This window comes from Balaenoptera acutorostrata, chromosome 9 (genome assembly GCF_949987535.1).
Source record: "Balaenoptera acutorostrata chromosome 9, mBalAcu1.1, whole genome shotgun sequence".
In the NCBI taxonomy this organism is placed as follows: Eukaryota; Metazoa; Chordata; class Mammalia; order Artiodactyla; family Balaenopteridae; genus Balaenoptera; species Balaenoptera acutorostrata.
Genome location: NC_080072.1, coordinates 93817018 through 93843748, shown reverse-complemented (window position 1 = coordinate 93843748; position 26731 = coordinate 93817018). Strand labels below are relative to the sequence as shown.

The window sequence follows — 26731 nt, the reverse complement described above, 5'->3', positions numbered from 1 at the left end:
TTACTTTGATCTTTGCTGGTGTCTCGTCACCCACCATGCTTTGCTCTCGTTCTCCTTTGTTTGTGTGGCATCGTTGGGGACCGTCTTGACTTCGGCTGGCGCTGGCTTCGTTTCTGTCTCCTGGCACTCCGGCTTTGCTTCTACAGGACGCTTCCTGCGGAGAATCGTCTGCAGTAACGCACCCTCTGGCCAGTTCCTCAAAGGGGGCTCCAGTTAGAGCACTGGTCTCCAAACTCAGCTGCACGTCAGGATCACCTGGCGTCTCTAAAAATCACTGATGCCTGGGCCGTGTCCCCAGAAATCCTGATTTAATCGGTCTGAACGTGGTGACTTTCAAAAGCACCCAAGTGGTTCTAACTTGCAGCCAAAGTGGAGAAGCTCTGAATCAGTGGAAGGAGCCGTTCCGGCCCTAATCTGATGCAGGGCCTCCAGCTTTACCTGGGGTGGTGCAAGTGCAGCAGGTGCAGCCTTTTCCTCACCCTGCATGGCTGCAGCGGCCCAGCTTGGTATGAATCATGTATGTTGGGCTCCCTGGTACTGATTCCGGGGGGCCCTCTGCAAACCACCTGTTCTTGCCTGTCCTCGCCCCCCCACCTCTGTGCTCTGCCTTTCCTGGTGATGCCTCTATGGCTTGCCCGGGCAGGGTAAGAAAATGCTGTTACTGAGGCAGCTTTCCATGGGAGTCCGGTGAGAGGCCAGAGTGGGCTGCCGGGCTGCAGGGGAGCTGAGTGGGGTGGAGTGGGCGGGGCTGTCCTTTTATTTTCTGACGATTCGGGGCTCCTGGTGAGGGTCCCCTTGCTGCTCTTGGCGGCAGCACCTCCGCTTACCTGGGAGCAGCCACAGGAGCCTCTATAAAAGCCTCTGTCTGACTCTGCCTCTGTCAGTCCCAAGAGTGAGAATCTGGTTTAAGGACGCACCAGAGCAGACTCAGACCCCAGCCCCAGCTGGCGCCCCTGCATCCTGGCCTCACGCTGAAGAAACCTGTAAGCTGAAGGACCTGGCCTCGAACCTGGAAGACCCAGCGGTCACTCAGTGCTTGGGAGCTCTGCGTCTTCCCAGTCACTCAAGGGCAGGAGAAGCAAGGGTGGGTGTGTCGGTTGGAGTGTGACGGGGCCTTCTGGACCACACAGAGCCTCTCCCCACACGAGCCTCAGGGTCTGCCTCCTTACTTCCCGAATACCCGTGCCATTCTGCTGGGGACTCGGCCTTGCCCTGGATGACACACTGCCTGCGGGCCCCAGGGTGGCCGATCAGGGCACCTTGGCCTCCTTTAGCTCACTTCCCAAGCTACGCTCATCCGTGGCCCGAATGCAAAGGCTCCTGCAGGGACGACAGACGCCACCGCTAGGACGATAAGGATAAAACCTAATTAACGTGGCCTAATTAGTCAGCAGGAGGCTGCCTGGCGGGCCTGCTGCCTGTGCCCACGCTCTGCCTCGGCCCAGCCCCTGGCTGACAGTCGCCTCGGAGAAGCTCTGGAGTAGGCTGAAGACACATCTAACAGGGAGGACACAGCACAAACGCACACCACCACGGGACACCCCCCAACGACAGTGGACAGAGAGGCCGTACTCGGTCTTGGCTGGCGCAGGAGGAACAGCGCCGTCGGCCGTGGAAGGAGCAAGCTCAGGGGCTTGTCCACTGGCCCCGGCGGCGGGAGCAGGAGAGCCCAGGGCTGCAAAAACATCCTTTGCAAGGTCAATATCTGGGGTCTTGAAGTTCCCTTCATCCATTTTAAAGTCCTCGCCCTGGGCAGGGTTTGTGGTGCTGATGGAGGCCGCCTCGCTCTTCGGGCTGGCGAGGGCCCTGGCTGCCTCGGCTGGGCTCTTCGCGGTGCCGGGCTGGGTGGGCTCAAGGTCCGGACCTTTGGTGCCGGGAGCCTCCTGCTTGGCCTGGGGGGCTTCTGGGGTGGGGGTCGTCGGTGCCACTGCTAGGGGACCGGCTGCCCCGGCTGGGGGGGGGACCGGCGTGCCAGCCGGAGGGGTCTTGGGGGCCTTGCCCGCACTGGCAGGGGCGCTGGGGTTGAGCATGGCCCCCTGGTTTGCCAGGACGCTAGAGGACAGGTTGCTGGCGGCGGGGGCTGAGGTCGGGGGGTCACTCAGGTCAACGAGGGGGGCGACCTTGGGGGCTGACGCTGGGGGCGGGGAGGTGGCGGCAACGCCGGGCCCCTTGGAAGGGGTGGCCTGGCTGGCGGGCACAGAGTTTGAATCAGGGGTGGCCGTGGCCAGGGGGGCGATACTGGAGGTAAGGGTGGTGGTCTCACTGGTGGGGCTGTTCTGAGCAGTAGCAAAGGTTTCGGTGATAGTGTCAGAGTTAGCGGTAACGGTGGTGACAGAAGGCAGCATGTCCTCCACAGTGGCTGTGGTGTCAGCAGGCAGCCTGTGGGGAGGACAGGACGTAGAAGAGATAGACGATGAAGCTGAGATGGACAGAGAAGCCGGGAAGGGCGGAGGCCAAGGCGGGGGCCGGGGGCTGGCATGCGGGGGACGCACAGGCATGGACACAGGCCCACAGAGAGAGGAGGACGCGAGAGGAAGCACACGCCCAGGCGGGCAGAAGAGGACACAGGAGACAACAGAGAACTCGGCAGTCTAACAGGGACTGTCACCTTCCTCCCTGCTGACTCCCCTCCCGATCTGCACGGGGCTCCCTTCCCTACGGCCCTGGCGGCCCTTTCGGACTCCTGCCTGCATCTCGACTCAGGGAGAGGCCAGCTGGAGCTCAGCGTCCACCACCGCAGGCGTCATAGGTCCCTGGGGAATTGGGCCCACCTGCCCCGGAGACGAAGAGGGCTCCACGTGGTCCCTCAGGGCTGTGGGTGGTCCAGCCAGAGATTCTGTGCTTCAGTGAAACTCCATTTCCTTCAAACCCACAGGACCCACGATACCCACGTGGTCATTACCATCACAGCTGGATGTGGCTTCTGACCGAGGGTCCCCAAGACTTCCGAGACCAGGAGAACCAGGGAGCTTTTACCAGGGCCCCAGCTTCCCTTGCCCTTTTAGGAAGAATGCAGAAAACCCTAGAATTCTTGGAAATCCTAAACAGAATCTGCTAAGCTCAGCCTCTCTCAATGAAGTTTTGTCTCCTTAAGCCATTTCCAGAATGTGTGTGTGACCTGGGCACAGGGTCTAGGGATCCCACGTACGCACGGAGGCTTTAAGGCATCCACAGCCACCCAGGTAGAATCAAGAATGCCTCGTGTCTAGGGAGAGAGTGGGGTCAGGCGCTCCTGGCCCAGCACTCCAGAATTCTGGCCTGCCATGCTCGGCGGGGAGCCATGGGTGGGAAGCATGGAGCTGTGCGTAGGGTGACGCGGTGGGTGTGAGGCTCTGCCAAGGAGGTGGCAGCCCGACCCGCCCACGTACTCGGGCTCCATCAGCGGCGTGGTCTCGTTGGGCTCTGTGTGTTTCCCTCCATCGTGTTTTGGGGTCCGCTCCTCCTCAGTTCTCACCTCCACGATGGGTTCCTTGGACTCATCTTTCCTGTGGAGACAGCTCTGCTGGTTCCATCCCAGGGAGCTGGGGGATGCAGGGGGCTCCCGGGGAAGCCAGCTACAGCTCAGGCACCTGTGCCTGGCCCGAGGCTAGGGGGGTGGGCAGTGGGATCCAGAACCAGAGTCAAGTGCGGCATCTCAGCCCCCGCTCTTGCTAGCTGTGTGACCTGCTCACCCATACCTCTGTTTCCTCATCTAGAAAATGGGGCAAATAACAGTCTCTACCTTGCCTAGACGTTATGAACATTAACTGAGATAATGGATATAAAGTGCTTAGCACAGTGCCTGGCACAGTTCAGTGCTCAAGTCATCTATATTCGTATACACGTAAGTATGTACGCATATGTGTATATGTGTATGTAAGTACAAACATGGATAAGTATATGATGTATATATAAGTATACATGTACATATATGTATACGTGTAAGTATATGATGTATGTATACGTATAAGTGTATAAGTATATGTAAGTACATACATGTATAAGTATAGCTATACGTATATGTAAGTAAAACATGTATACGTATGTATATATGCATGTACATACATGTATAAGTATATGATATATGTATATGTATATACAGGGCCTGGCATGGGGTGGTGCTAACAACTTATTTCCTTGCTCCGTCCCTTCTCGCCTTGCTCCACCTCAGCCCCACCCAGTGACAGTCTGTGAAGGTTCCTGCTATTTGGCTCAGGATCTGTTTCTCCAGAGATGCTGGAGCACATCCTCCAGGAGGATGCTGGATCGTCCTCCAGGAGGACAGGTATTTTCATCTGCTTTGTTCACTGCTGTCCCCTAACGCCTGGGGATGGTGCCGTGCCCGTAGCGGCTGCGCCATAAATATTTGTTGAATGATGGATGCGTAACGGCAGCAAGGCAAGTGTCTCTCAAATGCTGACCCCTCCCTGGTAGCTCCCCTCCGGGCTTAGCTCTGACAATTCCCCTCATTTTGACCTACGTAGGGATTTCAAACGTCTATGCGAATCTAGCTGTGGGGTTGGGTCCAGGTGTCTGCTTTTTCAACAGGTACCCCTGAAGACCCTGCTCTGAGAGCCAGTTCTCTAATGCTCTGCTCCCCTCGGGGTTCCCAGCGGGGAAGCTGAGGTGGCTCGCTTGCTGGGCCCCAGGCCGGGGCAGAGTCCAGCACTCCGCAGCAGCGGGCGGGTCTGCACTCACGAGAAGGCGGCTTTGCCCTCCTCCACGTCCTTGCCCTTGGCTCCAGGCCCCGATTTTCCGCACAGGTTGACGGCGATGCACATGAGCAGGCCACACTTGTTCAGGAAGTAGCAGGCGACGTCCACGGCCACCAGGAGCAGGACGAAAGTGACGACGAGGATGCCCACGATGGCGCCCGTGCTCAGGCCTGAGGTGGGGCTGCCGTTGGCTTGGGGGGGAGGGAGAGAGGGATGGTGTTGGTTAGTACACTGAGATGCAGACCTGGACCTGCCGAGCAACAGCCCTGGGGGTGGGGTAGAGCCCACAGGACGGCTGTGGCATCTGTGTTCAGAGTGACACTTTCCCTGGGGCCTTTCTACCCCCAGGTGTTGAGACAACAGGGTCTCTTTCTATCTTCAAGAGGGAGGGATGGCAGCCTCCTCTCATAGACCAGGGGACAAGGGCACAAGGCACCCACAAGTCAGGAGGAGACTGGGCACTGTGTCTCCATCCCTGCTCTCAACCCACACTCAGCTGGTCTCCCCGTGAGCCCTGGGAGCTGCCAGGGACAGGGTCCCAGATGGGGCGACAGAGGGTTCCCAGGGCTTCCTTTGGGCTTGTGGTGACGTCAGGCACAACAAGATGCCCCGCGCACCTCCGCGCTTCCTTCCCCCTCTTTAGGAGCCGCTCCAGAGGATCCCGACTTTGGACCACATCCTTCTTCATTGCACCAGGAAGACGAATGAAGCTCACTTACTCTGGAGATATGGGGACCTCGCCAGGCCCAGAGGGCAAGGTGGAAGGTCTGGGAATACTCACCATCTGGGAGCCAGGCACGCTTGGATCAGATTTCAGGAAACCCAGCCGACTCACCCAGAGATGCACGCACGCACGCATGACAGGCTCACTCACACAGGACACGTGCCCACCACAGACGGACACACATTCTCACCTTTGAGCAGCACCCAGCATCCCCGCTCTAGCTGGACTCACTTGAATGACTCAACCTCTGTGTCTTACTCCCTGGTGTCCATCTAGAATCCCCTGGGGGCCCTGGGCTATTGATGGTATCACAGAAGGACCCCAGGCTTGGCTCCATCGGGCCCCCTCGTGATGGGTGCTAGTTGCCTGTGGTGGACCCCTGACCACTTGGTGATTCCCACCAGCATCTGGGAGGCGGAAGGCTGTGCTGGGGGAAGTAAGAACCCATGCGGAGCTCTGTGGAAGCCAGTGTGGAAACCATGACCCCAGGCTGAAAAGTGGGTACGCTGCTTCATTTTTCTTCTTCTGGAAGGACAGGGTTCCAGAAGGGGCAGCCCCATCGTACCACCAGACCTTGTCTGAAGCTTCCTGTGTCCTCCGGACCCACTGGGGCCACCCAGGCCTGTTGACTGGAGGCAGGAACTGTGGCCAACACAACCTGGGTCTCACTGGGCCTTTGCTGAATCTGGGCCAGGCCCAGGGGCCTCTGGCCACATCATGTGCCAAATAACGGAAAGAACAGGTAACCCAAGGTGACAGAGATGGCCACACACTCTGTCTCCCTGTGGTCTGTGCTCCTGGGAGGCCCTCTGTGTGTCCCAGGGGCCCTGCTCAGGCATGGCGGGGCTCCTTCAACTGCTGTCCTATTCTGATGGCCCTTATTTCTAACTTCAATTCAGGGTATAGGCCACTGGCCAGCACATAAGAGACGACCACTCACAACCTAATTCCTGGCACCCAGGGCTCAGCTGGGCCTGTGCCGCAGGAGCCTCCTAGGATCTTGAATATTCATTTTTGGCTCCTTGGGACCTTGTTCTTGCTTCCCAGCCCCTCCTCAGGCTCCCCCACTGGTCCCTTTCAACCCCACACTGAAGACACAGCCTGTTCCCCAGGAAGGCCTGAGTCTGGCAACGGGCTCCATGCTCAGAGGACCCAGCTCTGGCCACTCTGTCTCTGGGCTTTGGCAGCAGGAAACCGGCCACGGGTCCCTGCATTCAGCTAGAGCCGGTCTTCTCCCCAGTAGCACACCGTCCACTCTGCTTCCCCGTGGTGCTCACACATCCACACACAAAAGCAAAGAAAGACATGCAGGCCTTCCTGGTCTTCAGAATACCAAAGCTGCTTCCCTGAACAGGGAAGAAATACGGCCTTGGGCTTCCTCCCCATCCCATGACTCAGGGCTGGAGGCCACCTGACACCCGTACCCAACAGGTGTTAAGTGTCTACTTCCTGCAGAAGGAGCCTAAGGTATTTTTGTGGGGAAAGAATGTCTGTATTTTTGGACTCAAAGGCACTAACACCATGTTCTGAGGTTTATACATAAATATCGTTTTAGGGAACTAGTCATGTCTCTAAGGAAGAAAAATAAACCACTGCAAAGCTGCTCCGTGTGGGAGAAGTAGCCGTTATCCACCTGTGCTCTGGGCTCAGCAGACCCATCAGAGGGCTGCACTGCTCTGAAGGCCAAGGCCAACACCTCCAAGGGCCAGGAGGGCAACGAGACTGATATAAAACAGAAGGTAGGGCAATGGTCTTCTCTCTCATTTGATATAAAATTCAAATTCTTTCCCTTGGTCTAAAAGGTGCTACAGGGGCTTCCCTGGTGGCGCAGTGGTTAAGAATCTGCCTGCCAATGCAGGGGACACGGGTTCGAGCCCTGGTCTGGGAAGATCCCACATGCCGCGGAGCGACTAAGCCCGTGAGCCACAACTACTGAGCCTGCGTGTCTGAAGCCTGCGCGTCTGGAGCCTGTGCTCCACAAAGAGAGAGTCTGCGATGGTGAGAGGCCCGCGCACCGCGATGAAGAGTGGCCCCCGCTCGCCGCAACTGGAGAAAGCCCTCACACAGAAGCGAAGACCCAACACAGCCAAAAATAAATATAAATAAATAAATTTTTTAAAAAAGGCAGCTCATGAATGCTGTGGATCATCATTATTAAAAAAAAAAAAAAAAAAAAAGTGCTACACGTGCTGTGGACTCTCCCACTCCTCTGACCATCGTAACTCAGGGAACTGAGCCCCGCCTCCCATCCCTGTGCTCCAGCCAGGAGCACCTCCATTCTCTCTGCTCACCACGCCCAGCCCGTTCCTGTCAGAGTGCCTGGCTGATGCCTTGCCTGGAACCCTCCAGCCCCGTCACCTTGTGGTGGCTCTTTGTTATCCTGCAGGTTCAGCTCAAATGTCACCTTCTTGCAGAGGTTCCCCCCTCCCCTGCCCCAATCTCTTATCTACTCAGGCACCTCTACCCAGTACCTACCACATTACCCTGTTTTATTCTCTTCTTACCACTATCTGCCATTTTCTGTTCATTGACATGCTTTTTATCTGGCTGCCCCGCCCTCTAGAATATCCTGGCAGGTACCCTGTCTGTCTCTTGTCTCCCCAGCATCTAGGACAACCCAACTTATAAGAAACGTTCAAAGAATATTTGTTGAACAAAGGAACAGTGTTTAGCCTTGGAGATAAGAACACTGTCTCCAAATATTTAAAGGTGTGTCATGAGAAGGAAGTAGTCTTATTCAGTGTCCCTAATGGATGGCAACTATGGGGGTAGAGGCAAACTTGAACTCACATGAGACAGAACTAACAAACACACAAGAGCTATTTAAGTGTGGTGTGAGCTGCCTTGGAAGAGCTCCCTGTTGCCAGAGGCATTCAAGCAGAGGCTGGAAAATCCCTTGGCTGGGATACCGTAATGCTCTGGATGAGTTTCCTGCACTGGCAAGAGCCTAGGATAGAGGATGTCTTCAGATCCTCTTCAACTCTAAGAGCCTGTCATTGCATGTGAGATGTCCTACAGTCCCCAGCACAGGGTACAGATTCCCTCATGTCCATGTCCTCCACAGTGTGTACTGAGCAGGACTTTTTCCTGCAAGACAATCGGTAGGTCCCATCTTTATTCATTGATTCTTATGATTTTATCTTTAGTTGAAAAATAAATACCTTTTAGTATAATGTTTCTCCACCTGCAGCAGAATTCCTGGGGTGCTCTGTTAAGAATTCAGATTCTGGGGATCCCCCATTCCACCAAGTCAGAATCTCTGGGGGTGAGGCTCAGGCTCAGGATTTGATGGAGCACCCCAGTGATTCTTATGCACCCCAGACTTTGAGGACCACTGTTTCTAAGTTTTCTGCCTGCATTACAATGAATAACAGCTGTTCCTATGACTCCCCACCCAAGGATGAGTTGTGCAGTCTTACCTGGTGGCCCTGACCTAACTGATGTACTGGATGGATGGAGAGAGAGCAAAGACTTATCCCCAAGGGACCACCCAGTTCACCATTAAGAGTCTAGACTTCCAGAGGAAGTGAGGTACCCCTCAAGCTGGAGAAAGGATGTGCGGAGCTTTTACAAAAAACTGTAAATAAAGGAAACACCGGATGCAAATGAAAGGGTATCCAAGTCAAGCCAACATTCATTACCTCTTGGTGGCTGTTACAGAATTGTTTAGTCCAGGAAACTAGAAGGACAAAGGTTATCTCCTGCATCCTGCTTAACATTTTACAAAAGGAAAAGAAAACAACTTTGGGGTCTATCTTTGCATGACCTTCCCCTGACCTCTCCTGGCTACCCCATCTGCACACCTGCATACATAGTGTGCTTCTTGGGAGCAGTTCCTCCACAACCTCTGGGCTTCGAGCTGCGCTGAACGGTGGGGTTATGAAGCTGGGGCTGCCCATCCTCTGTGGTTCCTGGTCTGGGAGGTGTCGGCACTGAACACCTGGCTTGCCCAAGACTGAGACCTACAAGTGCCTACGCTCATAAATGCCTCAAAATGGGAAGATATCTCCCACCTTGCAGTTGAGGGGGCCCGAGTCACTGTGTCACGGGACATGAGTGCAGAAGTGCCCCCTCCCGCCTCCAACTCTCGGAACCATTAAGCTGAGGTTCTGGTTCACTCGTCTGCTTGTTCCTTCCTGGAATCTGCTGAATAGACGGCTGGCCTTGGGGCTTTCAGGAGGCATCCAATTAAGCGTGATTATAAACAGAATAGGGTTTGCCAATGAGACCCTTCTCTTAGATTCTCTCTGTCACCACGTCACTCTGTGAAGCCTCTGATATGAAGTCGTGAAGGGAGCCGTGCAATCGGGAGAACTTGCAACAGAGTTGTGGCTCTGGTGGCCCAGAGTGTGCCCCTGATCCCAAGGTGACCACCTTCTGGCTCTGCAAAGGCACTTTCCCCTCGCCCTGTCTGCTGGGGAAAGTCCAAGGAGGCGGTGACCCACAGCAGCTCTTAGGAGAGCTGAGAAAACTGCATCACTTTTCATGAGGAAGGGAAAGCGATTCCTTTGGCTAGAACTCCACTCAGCAAGCTACGAGTCTGGGGTCCAATTTAAAGGGCTCTCTGCGGCAATCAAAGTAATCCAGGTACCTGTGAGGTGGAGGCAAAGGGATTTTGGCACTTTGTAGGATACACAACTATCAAATAAAATCCAAACACGCTGGTGAGTTCACATGAACTGTTATTTCCTTTAATAATGCAAAGGTGTAAACTTCATCAAGGCCTCGCTGATTATCTACACAACGTTAGCATTCTTATTAGTAGAAAAATGTGATCCAAACCTGCCATATAAATATTCCAAAAAACGAGCAGAGAAGCCCTGTGGCATGTCGAGACTGGGCAGCACTGAGACAGGGCGCAGGGGCAGGGCGGCTGAGCGGGGCAGTGAGCGCTCCCTCCTTCAGGGTCTGTCTTAGGGGTTCCCGGCAGGGCTGAGGGCTGCAGCCACCATGAGAGAACTCAGTGTCCGGTGGGAGCGGGCGTGCCTGAATGCTGTCTCCCGAAGGGCATCCCTTACAAACCATGGGCCTGTCTGAATGGGGCCAATGCAATGACCCCAAAGTTGCTTCAGCTGAGGCCTGCCTGGCCCAGAATGAGCTGAGGGGACAGGGTCATGGATGTCAGGCCTTCCCACACTTTGGGCCAGATCTTCAGAAACACAGACATAGGCCCTTGCCTATGGGACTGGGACCAGGGTGGGGCAGACCTCTGAGGTGGGCCCTCCTGGGTGAATATGCAACTTCTGCCGAAGATGATACCAAGAGCCTACCGGGAGTCAGGCGACAGTGACGGGTGACCTGCGTGAGGACCACCTCTCCCTCCTTTGCCCTCCTAATGGCCCTGGGATTCTACGCCGGGCCCGGAGGCACCATGGGCCTCTTCTTGATACTCTGCCTTGTGCCTAAGAACCGTGTCTGCTCCTGCTGCTATGGTGGGACGGGAGATCGGGGATCCCGGGGGAGAGGTTCATGGCGGGGCTGGAGGCCAACGGGGCTGGGGCGACAGGCGCTGCCTGGCTGAGCTGTTGGGTAGCCTGTGGCCTCCGGTGTGTGTACCTGACCCTCTAAACTGCCAGCGCTGGGGACACGGGCCTGTGCCCACCGACACGGGCAGCTCTGCCCTGCAGACCATAGGATCATTTGGATTCCCAAAGAGAAAGGCTCGTCTTTGAACATTAAAAAATAACAACAGAACCAAAGAGTAAAGAAACCAAAAAGAACAAAGATCAAACTTCTGTGGAGATGCTCAGAGATGAGATATGTGGAATGATATGTGACCACAACGGAGGGGGCAGTTTTTATTCAGGAGAAGGTACCCCTGAGCTCAGACACTGACGCCCCTGAGCAGGATTCACCCGAGTCTCTACGGGGAACTTTAACAAACGCACCTCACCTCCTCTCCTGGGCATGTCGTGGGGTACCCCCAACAGCAGAGGGGCAGCTGGCTTCCACCAGAAGTTTTAAAATGTCACTGAAGCCACTGACCGACAGGGGGTCGGGGCACTCGGGCAGTATGACAGGCTGGCTGGGTTCCAATTTATGGGCACTCCGGGCTGGCCCTGCCTTGCGCTCTACTGAGCACGTGTGGGGAGGGGGGCGCGACTCGTGCCAGGCTCACAGTGGATGCTTCCAACCTGGGGGTCTGATGCTTACGCGATAATGTGGGTCACAGTTGGGCCACATCCGCCAAGACACGAGGTCTGTGGCTGATCTGTAGCCATGCAGCAGGTATCACCCTGACTGGGAGACACACACCTTCCAGAGCCCACAGGTGCTGGGCACGTCCTAGGGTGGCCCTGTTCACAGAGCCAGCGTCGGGTGCTGGTTATACTACCAGGACCAAAGCGCCTCCCAGGATGTTGGATCAGCCCCAGAAAATACTCAACAAATCCGAGTTCTTCCGCTGCATGGGCAACAGGGTGACTTACTTTGCCCATCATGCCAGCAAAATGCTCCGGTGAATCACAGCGGGCTTACCAGGGGCACTTAAATGCAAGCGAAGCCAACTACGTATTGAAGGGCAGCAGAGGAGCACAGGGTTACAATGGGGACATGGGGTGACTTTAACAATCTGATGCAAGCTTTAGAGAGTACTTAGAAATCCTTCTCTGCTACATCATTTTCAGGTAAGAACCAAAAATGCAACCAGTAGCAGATGTGCAGAAACTTTTCTGTAAACCTAGTGTAATGGTTTTTTGTTGTTTTTTAAATATATATATATAGAGAGAGAGAGTTTAAAGAGAAGAGCTCCCAAACATTTTTATACTGCTATGAAAAAGGGGGCAAACTCCTTATGAAGTGGCACAAGAGTATCTGTGAAGGGTAGTAAGTCTGGAGGTCCAGCTTTTTCGAATTGCCAAACCTTCCTCTTCCACAGAGAGCTTGGTGGTGTGGCCATGGCAGTCCTGACAGATTCTTCCAAAGGGGGCACTGATCATTGTCATAGGAACTGGGCTTTTAGGCAAATTTAGTTTTTTGGCATTCAAGTCCCTAACAGAGCAAGAGAAGAGTCACTGCAGAGAAAAGCAATGAGACAAAGGTGTAGGACGCGGAGGAGCCTCCCAAGGTTGCTGCAGGTGCCAAGCAATGGGTCTCCAGAGAGAATGTGGTTGTTTAAAAACAAATGTGGCAGTGGGGATGTCCCAGTGACGTCCAAGGTGATATGTGTGACGACAGACACAGGAAGGGGAGGGGGGAGGAGGAAAGAGAAGGAAGAGATAGAAACAGAGAAAAAAAATAGATAAAAAGAAAAAAAAAAGGTCAAATATAGAGAATGCACGAATCAAAGGTTAATTCAACTTTGTAAATTAAACTGACAAAGGTTAGAGAAGAGTTCAGTGCGGTATTATCACCATAAGGCCAGTTCCGAAGCTCAGCAAGGCCAGAAGCAGCACAGCAGGGTGAATTCAGGGGTTAGGGGTCAGGGAGCAAATGAAACTAAAGTGAGAGAACAGAAGCCTCCACAGGCAAATACAAGAGTCTGATTAGGAAAGTGTTACCTTTGATAAGGGGAGGTCTCTAAGATGCAGTCAGGAGTCTCCCCACGGCCTTCTAGTCTCTAGAGCTTTTTACACATTGGGGTAGAGATGCATCTGATCACTGTAGTATGTGCAGCAAACTGTATGCAAGGATGGGGGCCACCTTTTCAGCAATAAATCGGACTCTTCTTGCTATTGTACAATCCCCCCACCCATAGCGCTCTTAAAGAGAATCTAGTTCTGCACCTCTCACCTCCACCACCCACTGACCACAGAATTCCACCGTGAACGTACATCTCGTAATTCAGAGGTTTTATTCGCAGGTCCCAGAGAAGTCCAACCAAGCAACCTCCTTCTAAAACCTATGCAGTAGAGCCCGAAGCCCTCTTGGGGAGGTGAGTAGCCCCTCCAACCCTCCCCTTTAACTGGGAGCCTGGGAGATTAGCCAGAAGGACTCTGACAGCTCCGGTGGGCAGGACCCGGGGGACTGGTCTTCCCAGAATTTCTGTATCTGACACACAGTGACCCCAACTTCTCCAACCCCAGAAGCTGATGCCGCTGGCAGTACCCAGCCTGGGAACGCAGCGTGTCGGAATCACCACCTACAAAGTCTTACCCGAGGAAATAGATGCCAGGAGAAATCTGTCTCACTGCAAAGGAATCACTCAAGGCTTCTCACTCCCCCATCTCCTAAGTGCCCCATAAAAGCCGAGCAGATCTGGACACTCCCAACAGACTGTCAATTTCAGGGAAAAACTGACCCAGGAATGCAGAGAAAGAAGGGGCAGAGAATAGAGAGGGCCACCTCTATTTGGACAGCCTATGAAGCAGTCAGGAGAACATTGTTTACAGTCACAACCAGATGCCTTGGCTTCATCACTGACCACGTGACCAGTGCCTGCAGAGAGACACCCACCCTAGCCTATGCTAAGGGGTCTCCCTGTCAATGCAGAGGGGAGGACCACGGACACTTCTCAGCTATGGCCGCCAATTCCCTGGGGGCCCGCACACATCTATCACACACACACACTCATGCACAACCAACCATCGGGAAGCACACACTGATCTTACTTTGTTGCTGCTCGACTAACCCACTTCCACACACACAGCCCTGTGTCATAGTAGCCCATGTCCTTTCTGGCCTCTCTCCCTCTGGAAAGAGCAATCGTGATCACTGAGCTGAGAGCTGGGGGCAAGCACTCTAGACAGGACAGGCATAATGGAGGCCAGACGAAGGCCACCGGGAGGTTGGAGCATCTTCCTACCACACTTGGACACTGCAGAGCGTTTATGGGGACCCCTCCACTAGGCTGCAGCTGCATGTTCTATGCCCACCTCTCCTGCCTGTGGTTGGCATCTGGCTGCTCTGGAAAAGCAGAGAGGGACGATGAAGATCTCCTTCTGCTCCAAGGAATTAGGTCATTGAGGAGACTGGCCATCAGCAGCAAGCCAGCTGGGCCGGAAAGCAGAACTCTCACTTTATTCCCACACTTGAGTTGGTCCTGGATCCCTAGAGACAGATCTGCATCTCCTGGGAGAGCTGCTCCCATCCTGGCCTCTAGCAGACTGGACTGCCTTTCATGGATGGGGGTTTCCAGCGTCTACTTTCTCCACTTGTTCTGTTTCAAGTGGCTCAATTTAATCTTTCTTTCAATTGAGAGGCCCTTGGCAGAGAGGATTTTTAACTAACTAACTGGGCACCATATGTTCCTTCTCTCGGGGTTCCCACAGAGAAGAGATTTGGACCACAGTTGTGCAGGCAAACAAGCATCAGATAGAAAGTGCTTAAAAATAGTTATGTGGTCCTTGTATGAAATGGTAGATAGCAGATAAGGTCTCGAAAAAGGATCCTTCCTCAACCAGCATCCAAAGCTTGGCTGGAGCTGGGGTCTTTCCCATCTGAGGGGTCCCACGGACTGGCTTATCATCAGTCCTCCAAGGCTGAATGACACAGGACCTTCATTCAGGAGGCTTGGCCAAGCCTTCCTGGGGGTCCAGTCCATCTCAACCTACTGCACAGCTAGGTACAAAGCAAAAGTAAGCTTTGCATGGGCAACCAATCACGAGGATGGCTGTAAGCAAGCGAGTTGTCGGGGGCTGTTCAGGCACATTAGGAGGTGCGGCACTTGTGCATTAATTCGAAGCGGGAAACTCACAGAAAGCAAAGCCGTCATACCTGGGATGGCTGTGGGCTGGGCCGAGGTCCTGAACACAAAGTGAGCTGCTTTGGACTTTCCCTGCTTGTTCTCAGCCACCACACAGACCTCGTACTCGGCATTCCAGTCCAGGGACTTGAGCATGACGTGGTCACTGCCAGATGGGAGCCTGATCTCTGGTTTCCATTCGGAGGAGAGCTTCTGGGAGAAACCGGCAAGAAAGATACAAGACACCAGAAAGCTTTAGATGAAATAGCTGCTAAGACCAGCTAACAGGAGGAACATAAGGGATTGTGCAAAACAGAAATAAAAACCAAAGATAGGACATGGTCTTTATTCGTAACCAGCCTGAAAAACCCAAAGGTAAATGATCACGTAGGTCAGGAGGTCAACCGTGCGTGCCTGCAAATACAAACAGCGGCAGACTGCCAGTGTGGCATGGGGCCAACTCTTCAATGTCCTGTGCATCACCTTGAGAGCATGCAGGGACCCAAGCTACACTCTGGAATGCTGGCCCATGGCCTAAGGATGACCTAGAAGAGTAATCCAACAACCGTGTTCCTTGTCCTGTTTCAGAATGTTGGTCACACTCAGGTGTGTGACTCACCTCCCTGACATGGGAACACTGCACAGATTCCACTTTTATTAAAAATAAAAACTATCATTTATGGAGCACCCACTACGTGCCAGGCATTGGACTAAAGGCTTTCTGCACATTTTCTCACTGCATCCCTACAACAAGCCTGCCAGCGCTTTTGCCAGGCCCTTACTAAAGCTGATGACGGGGAAGGGAGAGAGAGGTCAGGTGACTTCCCCAAGCCACACGGGCAGTCGAGCTGTGGCCAAGAGCCTCTGGGCCCAAAGCCTTTCGTAGAAGGGAGCTCAACACACATCTGCTGCACTGAACTGGATGGTCCTTTTCCATGCAGTGTGACCTGGTCTCTGAGACTGGAGCTGGAGGTGTCACAGGTGTGAATTCTTCTGTCAGGTCCAAGGCTGAGGTGCCCAAGTGCCTACAAGGTACACTCAGCTTAGCAGAGCACTGCCCAGGGCATAATTTCAGGCACGAAACTGGAGTTATAGGTGCCCTTCTTTTCTCGAATGTTCTTTCCAGTTCTATCCTACACGTTTGCCAGTGAGTTTGTTCTGGGTGGGAGCCGTTGACCCATGTCTACTGGATATTGGGCTGCTCCCCGGAAGAGCAGAACATGCTAGCAGTGTCACCTGGAAGGTGGTCTAGCCCGTGGCTGAGGCTGGAGGAAGAGTTACATTCCAGGAGAGCCAGCCATCTTCCCAGAAAAATGCTTTGTACCAGCCAAAGAGATGCCTTTAGGAATGGGATAGCACTCGTGTCATGGCCATGACCAGTGTGGGGAAATGCTGGAAGGGGGCGCTCGTGTCCTCAGAGTCTAACTGGAAGCCGGGCTATGGCTCTAAGTTGGCTCCTGAGAGTGTCAGCATGTGCCCCATTTTAAGTTAAAATGAAGAAATTCAGCTGTTTTTGTTCTCTTTCTCTGAAAGGCTTCTTTCCTTGGCAAACATCATTACAAAAGAGAGATCCAGAATATAAAGCAAACATTATGTTACGTAATACATATTAATAATATATAATAATAGTAATGTTCAGCAAATATTAGGATTTTGAGGTGGAAGAGAGAGGACAGCTAAGGTTGTCGAAGTCTAACATATCCCAGTGTTTTGCCCCAGTTGTCTTTTTAAGGCAGGCCTGCCTGGCACAGCTGGGACGGCTCTTCTGGAACACTGACACCTGATGTAGCCTCATAAGGGAGATATTTCCAGCCCCAGCCTGCATCACAGCAGTGATTATCACAGTTACCATGTACAGAGTTTTCCAAGTGTCAGGCACATTTCAGGTTCTTTGCTTATGTTATAACTAATCTTTACAACAGCTCGATAAGCTCTCCCCATTTTATTGATGGAGAAATGCAGATTATGGAAGACTGGGTGACCTATTCAGGTCCCAAAGCTGGAATTGGGTCCCATGTCTGTTGGGCCACATCAGCATAACAACACATAATAACATCCTCCCCCCATACTGCCCACTTCCAGTGGGCTCCATGGGACCACCTGCCCAGTCCCTGCATCCTACTCCACGGCAAGGAAACCACAGGGACCTCTCAGACGGTGGTGCCTCTGGGCTGGGCCTTAGGAAAGTCAGCTGAGGCTCCTGCTCCAACATCAGGCTCACACCGGACTTCACAGTTAAGTAGGAGAGGGCTGAGTGGACTGACAGGCTGCCCAGCGGCTGAGACGTGTGCCCGGGAGTGCTCTGTGCTGTACGGACTCTCCGTAAACCTAACCGGGTTAGGGCTCCCACGGCACTTCAAGCAGGGCTGATCAAAAGGCAGAGAGGGAGTAAGTCAAACTTCCTGGGAAAAGCCTATTTTGGGTGCTATCTGAAGAAAGAAAACTCCTCTCAAGTTCATTATTTTCTACGGGCAAGAAATCCTAGCAAGAGGCTATTTCCAATGCTCAGAGGCTGCCTCTAAACCTCTCAGCAATTGGTTGTGGAAGGCAATGGCCAAGGGTCATTCTAAAACCAAAAAAACCCAAAAAACCACAATGGGATGATTTTCAGTTTGGGGGTCGGGGATGACAGGTGGAATGTCAGAAATCTTAGATGGGTGGTGGGCAAATCCAGAAGAAAAGGATTAAAGCCAGGCTCACTGGTAGCCGGACAGCAGGGTGACAACAGCTCAGATGGGCTGCACGAGCACTGGGGGTGGGGCGAGGGAAGGAGCTGGTTTAGGACCTGAGGCAGTCCAGGCCGGGGGCTAAGGACCTCATCTCTTCAGGCACACAGACCTGGATTCAAACCCTGGCTGCCTGGCTGTATGAGTGACATGGTCACTGACTGCATAAGCCTCACTTACTTCCTCTGTAAAGTGGGGATAATCATTAAGACCAACTTCGTAGGGTTCTTGGGGAGAAGAAAATGCATGTGATCATGGGCCTGCACGCCTGGCCTATGATACACACTTTATCCAAGTGTGATTATCAGATATCAGTATGTTATTTGCAAAAAGTACTGGGTGATGGCAAGATAACTTCGTAGAATAATTTAGGAAGCAGAAAAATCAATCATGGTATGGATTTGTCGTCACCAAAATCATTTTAAAGGTTTTAAAATGGTCTCAGTGTGTTTATCCATGCTATATGTAGCACAGAGGACCATATTCAATATCCTATGATAAACCATAATGGAAAAGAGTATTAGAAAAAGAATGTGTATATATATATATATATATATATATATATATATATATATATATATATGTGTGTGTGTGTGTATAATGGAGTCACTTTGCTGTACAGAAGTAATTAACACAACGCTGTAAATCAACTGTATTTCAATTAAAAAATATAAAATAGGGGACTGAAAAAAAAGTGGTCTCAGTGTAGACATGACCTAAAGGCTGCAAGTCAATCCTGGAATGTAAAACCCTAACCTGGACCCAGGAGCCACCTGCCAGGCACAGAGGCCGCCCCTGCCTCCCTGGGCTGTGCACGCTGCTGCTCCAAGAAGGCAGGTGTCAGGGTTGCGGGGTGGTGTGAAGCCCGGGAAGGAGGCCACTCACCACTCGGTACTTGACCAGGTAGTGTCGGATCGGGGAGCCGCCGTCATCCTGCTTGATCAGGTTCACCTTAATAGAGTTTCCATCCTCTCCCATCTGCCCTTCGAGCTTAGGTGCACTGGGTTCCCCTGAAACAGCCACGTAATTCGCATGACATTTTCATCCACAAAATGAAAATCCAATCCATCAGAATGGGATGTAGTGATGGGGTGGGGCTGGCCTATTGCTTTCTCAGCAATTCCAATGGTTAAAAAGCAATGCATAGGGCTTCCCTGGTGGCGCAGTGGTTGAGAATCTGCCTGCTAATGCAGGGGACACGGGTTCGGGCCCTGGTCTGGGAGGATCCCACATGCCGCGGAGCAACTGGGCCCGTGAGCCACAATTGCTGAGCCTGCGCGTCTGGAGCCTGTGCTCCGCAACAAGAGAGGCCGCGATGGTGAGAGGCCCGCGCACCGCGATGAAGAGTGGCCCCTGCTTGCCGCAACTAGAGAAGGCCCTCGCACAGAAACGAAGACCCAACACAGCCATAAATTAAAAAAAAAAAAAAATATATATATATATATATAGCTCTCGCACGTGCACCCCCAATAGCAAACTTTAAAAAAAAAAAAAAGCAATGCATATAAAACTTTGAATTCCAGTTGGATGCCTCAGACTTAGCCCAAACTGAGAACGCCTTTTGGGAATGTTCTGGAAAACTGCCCTCCCTACTAGCATAGTCCTTTCACCATTTTAGAGAGAAGTGGATTTTTTTTTTTCTGTCATGTGCTTGTATTTTCTTTTAGCTGCTCTTACAACTGCAGATTTAACTTTTATGAACCTGGTACATTTTGAGGAACAGCCTGAAATATGGGAAAATGTAAGCATTTAAGGAGAAAACTTACACCCATCAAAGAATTTTTCAAAGCAGCCCAGTTTTTTTCCCCTGGATATATGATTCATCCCAGCAGTCTAATCCCTAACTGGGGTGGAATGATGCTGCATTCTTGTGACCATCTTTGTATGAATTAAATTTTATTACTTAGATTCATTAAAAAAAAAAAAAACGAGTTCCCAGTTGTGATTAAGTAAAGTACGAGTTGCTGTAGGCAAGTTTCTTGTAAGTATCCTGCATTTGCGGCTCAACAGCCTGAGTGATAATCCTTGGTACCTTGTATTAATGGAACGATCATTAAAGTCTTTTTATTTGTGAGAAGAGAGAGGGAAATATGTCTTTAGCATTTCTCAACAGAAAAAAGTCAATGTTTCTCTTTTCCTTGCAGTAGAACTCTTGAATCCAAGGTCGAGAAGAAAGATAAGCTTGTATGTGACAAACTAGATCTGTTCTGTTACCTGTGCTCTGAACCTTTTGTAAAAGAATGTTGCCTATAGCCTGAAATATACAGGATAGCCTGTTCTCAGGACTCTGACCTTTAAGAGTCCATTCATATAGAGATACAAAGTTGCAGAACAGAAAATAACATTTGTTTTATTGGAGGTTTACAGGAACATCCTGACCTGACCTATGTAGATATCTGCAAGAACAAAGGATTCCAACACTAAGAAGTTTGCACAACTAACCACGCCCTCCCTCACCTTGCCTTTAATAAAAGTGTTTTGCTGAAACCCTTTGAGAAGTTCGGAGTTTTTTGGGCAGAAGCCAACTGTCTCCTTGCATGGCCCTGCAATAACCTTTCTCTGCTCCAAACTCTGATGTTTTGGTTTGTTTGGCCTCACTGTGTGTCAGGCACTCGAAATTTGTTCGGTAACATGGGTACTAAAAAAGATAAGGACACTTCTACTCTGAAACCTTCCAGCTTTCCAAAATGAGTTCACTTTTTTTTTTTTAAACATCTTTATTGGAGTATAATTGCTTTACAATGGTGTGTTAGTTTCTGCTTTATAACAAAGTGAATCAGCTATACATATACATATATCCCCATATCCCCTCCCTCTTGCATCTCCCTCCCCCCCCCCCAATCCCACCGCTCTAGGTGGTCACAAAGCACCGAACTGATCTTAACACTGCCCCTGGATAATGTCAGCCCACAGGGTGCTAATGGCCCCAGAAGCTCCTCAGAGCAAACACAGGATTAACGTCAAAAATTCCTCATTGGGGAAACCAAAGTGCCAGCGCAGCTCAAAATCTTTTAATGTCGTGCCTGCAAAATGCCCCTTCTTAATAAACCGGTAAATTTTCCAGCCTGGCACAGCCAAGCCTGGCTAATTCTTTTTAGACAACCAAGAGAAAACTCTAGCTTCAATTCTTTTAGGAAACTATTGGCCTAATTAATAAGCCCAACAGCCAGAATGCTAAATGCAAATCTTAGTCCTCCAGTAATTTAGCTCAAGCAGCAAAGCTACTTTCCCTTTTCTTGTTCCCACTAAGTATTTTGTCATCATGAATTGAGAATAATAAAAATAAACCGACGCCGGTAAATGTAACTCCAGACAGGGTACTGGGTTGTATGGAAATCTATGGGGCTGACATTAATAAAATTCTGTTTAATACATTAAAATAGTATTTTATAGGAAAATTTCAACATGTGCCACAGAGAGGAGGCATGCTGAACCCATTGACATTTAGCTAACAGAATTTTAATAGACTTGAGCTGGCCTAGGAAGGAAGAAAAATAGGAAAGAAATGCCAACCAGATGACTCTCTAGAGGATAATTCATTTTGGTTTTATGTGACATTAAATATCACTTCCTCCACCAAGGTTAGAACCTGCATTAGGCTTAACAAAGCAATTTTCACCCATTCCCAAACTCCATCGTCCTGGTTGCCAGATCAACCCCAGGGTCTGCGGCACTGCTACCAACCATTCTAACAAAAGCAAGACAGTTCCCTGTGAGTGATGCCATTTTCCATTTCACTGTGCCTATGCACCCGGATCACAAGTACCCGTGGCTTAGGAAACACTGTTGGAACTTCTGTCCTCTTGGCCGAGTCTGACGGCTGGCTTGATTTCACCTGGTCCACGGCTATCATTGGCTATCGCTCTGGATAGAAGCTCTGCAGCTCTGTAGGCAGATTCCCCCCTGTGGGGCAGGTCCAGAGCCCTCAGCCCTGGTTACTCAACTGATTAGTACTTCACAGGACAGGGAAAGCAAAGTGTTCTCCAACCCCCAAGTGACCAGAGTCTTCAGAGTATTTCTCTCCTTCCTTTGTTTTTCTTCTTCCCATCCCCCTTTTCCTATTTACCTTCTTACTCTTCTTCCCATTTTCCTTTTCTTAAAACTGCCCATGAAGTGATATCTTAGCATTTGTCCAATGTTTTCATGTTCTTCTCATAATTTGAAGGTGATTTGAACATTTTATATTTCTTTCTAAATATATATTTTTTAAAGGCACTAAAATACATTGATTTTTGTTTGTGCTCTGTCATCGTAAGATTTTGATAGTTTAAACTTTTGCTATTCTTGACTTGCTTTAAATATGAAAGTTTTTTTTTTTTGCCTTTTCTTTTTTTTTTTTTTTGCCTTTCTGTTTTTCAATGGCTCCTTTTCATTCTATATGCTTCAAATGAGCACTAAACTTCAGTTGTCAAGTCTCCGGGTTTTCTTATTTGCAGCTTCCTTTCACTTGTACAGATTCGCAAGTTTAGTGCTTTAGTTCAGAACTCAAGCTTCCCTTTACCCAAACCTTTTTACTGAGCACCTACACAAGCCAGGAATAGGGCCAGGCACCGGGGGGTTCATCGTTCAACAAGATAAGGTAACTGGCTTATATTCCAGAAGGGGAGACAGTAAAGTCTACATATATAAAATATTCAGAGGTGTTGCCATGTGTTACAAAGAAAATCACTCGCATGCTTTGGGAGAACAGGCAGGAGGCCTGATTGAGATGGGTGGTCAGAGAAGACCTCTCCAAGGAGCTGGTTTTTTTTTTTTTTTTTTTTAAGAAATTCACGTTCTTTTATTTATTTATTTATTTATTTATTTATTTATTTATGACTGTGTTGAGTCTTCGTTTCTGTGCGAGGGCTTTCTCTAGTTGCGGCAAGTGGGGACCACTCTTCATCGCGGTGCGCGGGCCTCTCACCATCGCGGCCTCTCTTGTTGCGGAGCACAGGCTCCAGACGCGCAGGCTCAGTAATTGTGGCTCACGGGCCCAGTTGCTCCGTGGCATGTGGGATCTTCCCAGACCAGGGCTCGAACCCGTGTTCCCTGCATTGGCAGGCAGATTCTCAACCACTGCGCCACCAGGGAAGCCCAGGAGCTGGTTTTTAAGGGAGCCAGCTGGGCAAGGAGGTGGGGCAGAGAATTTCAGGGGAAGGAACATCAGGCACAGAAGCCCTGAGGCAGGAAGGAGCTTGCGTTTTCTAGGAACTTGGAAAGAATGTGTGAGCAACTGGGGCCCAGCCAAAGGGGAGAAAGTGACATAGGACAAGACTCAGAGAGGGACCAGAGCTCACAGGACGCTTCTGAAGAAGCTGGATTTTATTAAGAAAGTCACTGAAAGGCTTTAAGCAGGGGGATGGCATGACGTAATTTTTGTGGTGTTTCTCTTTACGCATCACTCTAGGAGAATCTCAACTCCTGTCTCTGACTGAAGTCCAGAGTACTTTCTAACACATTCTCAAGACCAAATTACTAGTTACATCCACAAAACACACCAACATCCTGAATCTACCCCCAAATGAACTCCACTTAGAAGAAAATAGGACAATATGTACCTTTATGAACTCAAACATTTCTGAAGGCGTATAATCGACTCAACTGTAAAATGACAGATCCATCTAGTTTCTAAAACTTAGGATCTACAGTTTCCTGCCTGTACATATTTGGTTTTGTTTTATTTTTTCTTCATCATCTCCTTAGAAATCACTAACAAGTATTTTAACATAATGAAATGTGTACAATAGCTTCCCCAAATATTTTATTGAAATGATAAAGCAGTTATTTAAAAAAAAAATCAAGAAACACATTATAAGAAGAATGAAAAGAATACAAGATGTAAATAGGAACTAATAGCCACATATCTACCTCAGTGTAGCTATTGAATTTTAGGTGATAAGCAGAAAGGAAATGAAAGAAAAAGTTAATCTTCTTTAGAAACAATCAGTAACATAATCCCCCCTTCCCTGCCTTTTATCTGATCCAATCAATCACACATTTATTGTGAACTTACTATTGGTGTGTGCTGTGATTCACTCCATCCACCCCTGACACAGCTGTCTTCCTCCACTTTTTCTGTCACTGTTTCTTTATGCTATGGCTCCACCTCTGCCTGTCAGTCTTCTCTTTCAAGCCCAGCCCTTGCCATCACCCTTGACTCAGACAGAGCTCAGCTTCCCCTTGGAAGGCCTACTCCTCACTTCTGAAAGCCATAAGGGCTGTAAATGAGGCGCTGATAAGATACAGAATGGATCTGGCCCAGTGACAACTTCTCCCTAAGCCTGAGAAAAGCTTCCCCAGCAAAGGCAGTGGTCTTTTCTGAGACATTTAATGGGTATAATTGTTAATTACATGGGAATCCTTTGGGCTCATTTAGGTTTTTCATCTACCCATCAGGGCTAGAAAAACAGCTGAACAAAAGCAGGACTCCTCTCCAACACAGACACAGCTGAAGAACAAATGCTTAAGAAATAAGATTAATGTCCTCTGAGAGTACAAAGATTTAACAAGTTATTTTTAGTTTCAAGTACCTGGACACTAGGATACAAAGAAACCTCAGAAAAAGGAAGACTCAGCTGGAAAAATATGACAAAGTCGTATTGGCAGTGGAACCTCATGAAACCAAAATTTAAAACAACAGATGATAATGCACTTAAAAAAATACCTTCTTACAATCACTGCTATTAATCACTCTTAGCCTAAGTAGTCCCGATGATATTGCAGATGTGGAGCAAATGACTGCTTGAGATGCCTATTTACAGTATTTTGTGTACTAAAAAATCTGTCATTCTTTTTCCTACCCCCTCCAAATTTTAGATGTCAAGTAGTTCCTTGTGATGATAAAAGATGTACGATTACTTGACCTTCATAGGTCACTGTATCCATTTCTGTTCTGACTATAAACTAAAAGCTGAGAAATCTCACACATTTATAACTGGCATGAAATTTACCAGGATTTAGGTGGTTTTTGCCCATTTAAAATTGGTTTTCCCTCAGTATAGCCGGACAAAGTTTCTGAGGAAATCAGTACTTTTCATTATTCCTGAAGTCTATAATCCATGGAGAGCAATTTCTGGATGGTCACCAAAACGTTTGCAATCCTTTTGTGGTTGGTTTCAAAGCAAAACAGCCAATAAGACCTTTGCCATGACAAGTAGATGGTCTGGGTTGGGGGACTGAGGGAGGCGGGGTGGGGGAGAGGTGGAAGGTACAGGCGCTTTGTGTCCCTGAGCAGAATGCCATGGGTAGAGGAAGGCTCTGTTCATCAAAAACAGTGTAACTGACCCGAAGGCAGGACATCACGTTTGTAATTCAGCTTTCCTAGAACACGGTGTGAAGATCCCTTGTAGTGGATGCCAAAATGGGAATAATTTACATCTGAGCACTAAATGCATCTTGGGTTTTGTCTGTAGCATATTAGTCTACTCCCAGTTTTGCCAGCCACCAGTTTATGCAGATGAAGTGAAATACACAAAACTGTGTTTCGAGAGCATTATTAGGATAAAGATATTAATGCTGCCCTAATTTTGTAACATTTTCTTGGCACATGAAATATTGAAGGCCAATTTGCAAAGAGAAACATGTAATTTATGTATTCTACACTCATTCTCAAAAGGATTTGAGGCACAAAACAGAGAATTCATTTTACAGGGAGTGCTGACTTGAACTCACCAAAAACAGAAAATGTAATCTTCTATATTCATAAAGAGGCATATTTTTATAAACATTTTTTTCTATGAAATTTTACATTGTTAAAAAAGTTCCAGTCATAATACTAGATTTTCATCTGCTTTTTGGCCCCTTTCCCAAAACACAGTGGTACCTTTCTCCAAAGGCCAGGAAACACATGACAAGACCTCGAATGAAGAATTTCACCACACTTTTCTGAATGTATTGAGAGCAGAAGTGATGCAAAGTGCCACACTCTTTGGCTGCCTTTTCTGGGGTCAGCTTCCCCGGCACCTTCTTGAATAATATCTTGATTGATTGGACTTGCTCTTTGAAATGAGCAGACTAACCCAGAGGGAAAACAAGAAGCTTTACTCTCCCTGAGTCGATACATTTAAATAACTCGAAGCCTAAAACGAGTCTAGTTGCCTAACGGTTTGATGCAGATGGAAGGTTTGTTTTGGAATCACTTGAAAATATGTGCCAGCTGACCTGGCCCCCTCTGGTTTAAGGTCCTCCTATCTGCTGCGCTGTCACTTCTGCCAGTCAGTGGCTTTGCAGGGCTGTGACAAGTTCCCTGGAGGAAGGGCTGCAACTGTGGTGCTGTCACCACGATCATGTCCTGAATGCATGGAACACGTCACCATTTGCCAACCACCGTGTCAAGTCAGCAGCAACTACAGAAATTAAGAGCTCTCCGCAGAAATTCACACACCCGTGCACCAGGTGACGGACCACAGGCAGACTTTCACTCAGCCTTTCACGTGTCCCTCACGGAGGGCACGCTCTCTCCTGGGCGGGGCGGCGAGCACAGACACTTATCGGGAGTTTTACTACTTTTAAAATGCGTTGAGTCTGGAGCCTGTGCTCCGCAACAAGAGAGGCCGTGACAGTAAGAGGCCCGCGCACCGCGATGAAGAGTGGCCCCTCACTTGCCACAACAAGAGAAAGCCCTCACACAGAGACGAAGACCCAACACAGCCAAAAATTAATTAATTAATTAATAAAAATTAAATTATATAAAATTGATTAAATATAAATATATAAAAAATATATTTATATATAAATATAAATATATATAAATATAAATAAATTATATATAAATATATAACATTAAATTAAATTTTAAAAATTAATTAATTAATTAATAATAAAAAAATCAACCACTGCAATTAAATATTTAAAAAAAAATGCGTTGATACAACCATGTCTCACTTTTGCTTGGATCAGTCAGCAAACGCTTTTTGGAAACCCCTAATTCTCCACACCTCCTACCCTTCCAGCTGCCCTGCTCCTCAGGCCGGGTCCCCATGGG

At 49.6% G+C, this 26731-nt stretch overlaps 1 protein-coding gene across 1 annotated transcript; it reads right to left on the bottom strand.

Annotated features, from left to right (window-relative positions):
• LOC130708912 (neural cell adhesion molecule 1-like) lies at positions 1 to 26728 on the bottom strand. The gene is made up of 7 exons (XM_057553309.1): positions 26632 to 26728; positions 18652 to 18776; positions 15073 to 15253; positions 4678 to 4885; positions 3369 to 3485; positions 1573 to 2379; positions 1 to 154 (listed from the first exon to the last, which is right to left on the bottom strand). Exons 1-7 carry the CDS (start codon positions 26726 to 26728, stop codon positions 1 to 3), a joined length of 1689 nt encoding a protein of 562 aa, XP_057409292.1.
• Positions 26729 to 26731: the final 3 nt, after the last annotated feature.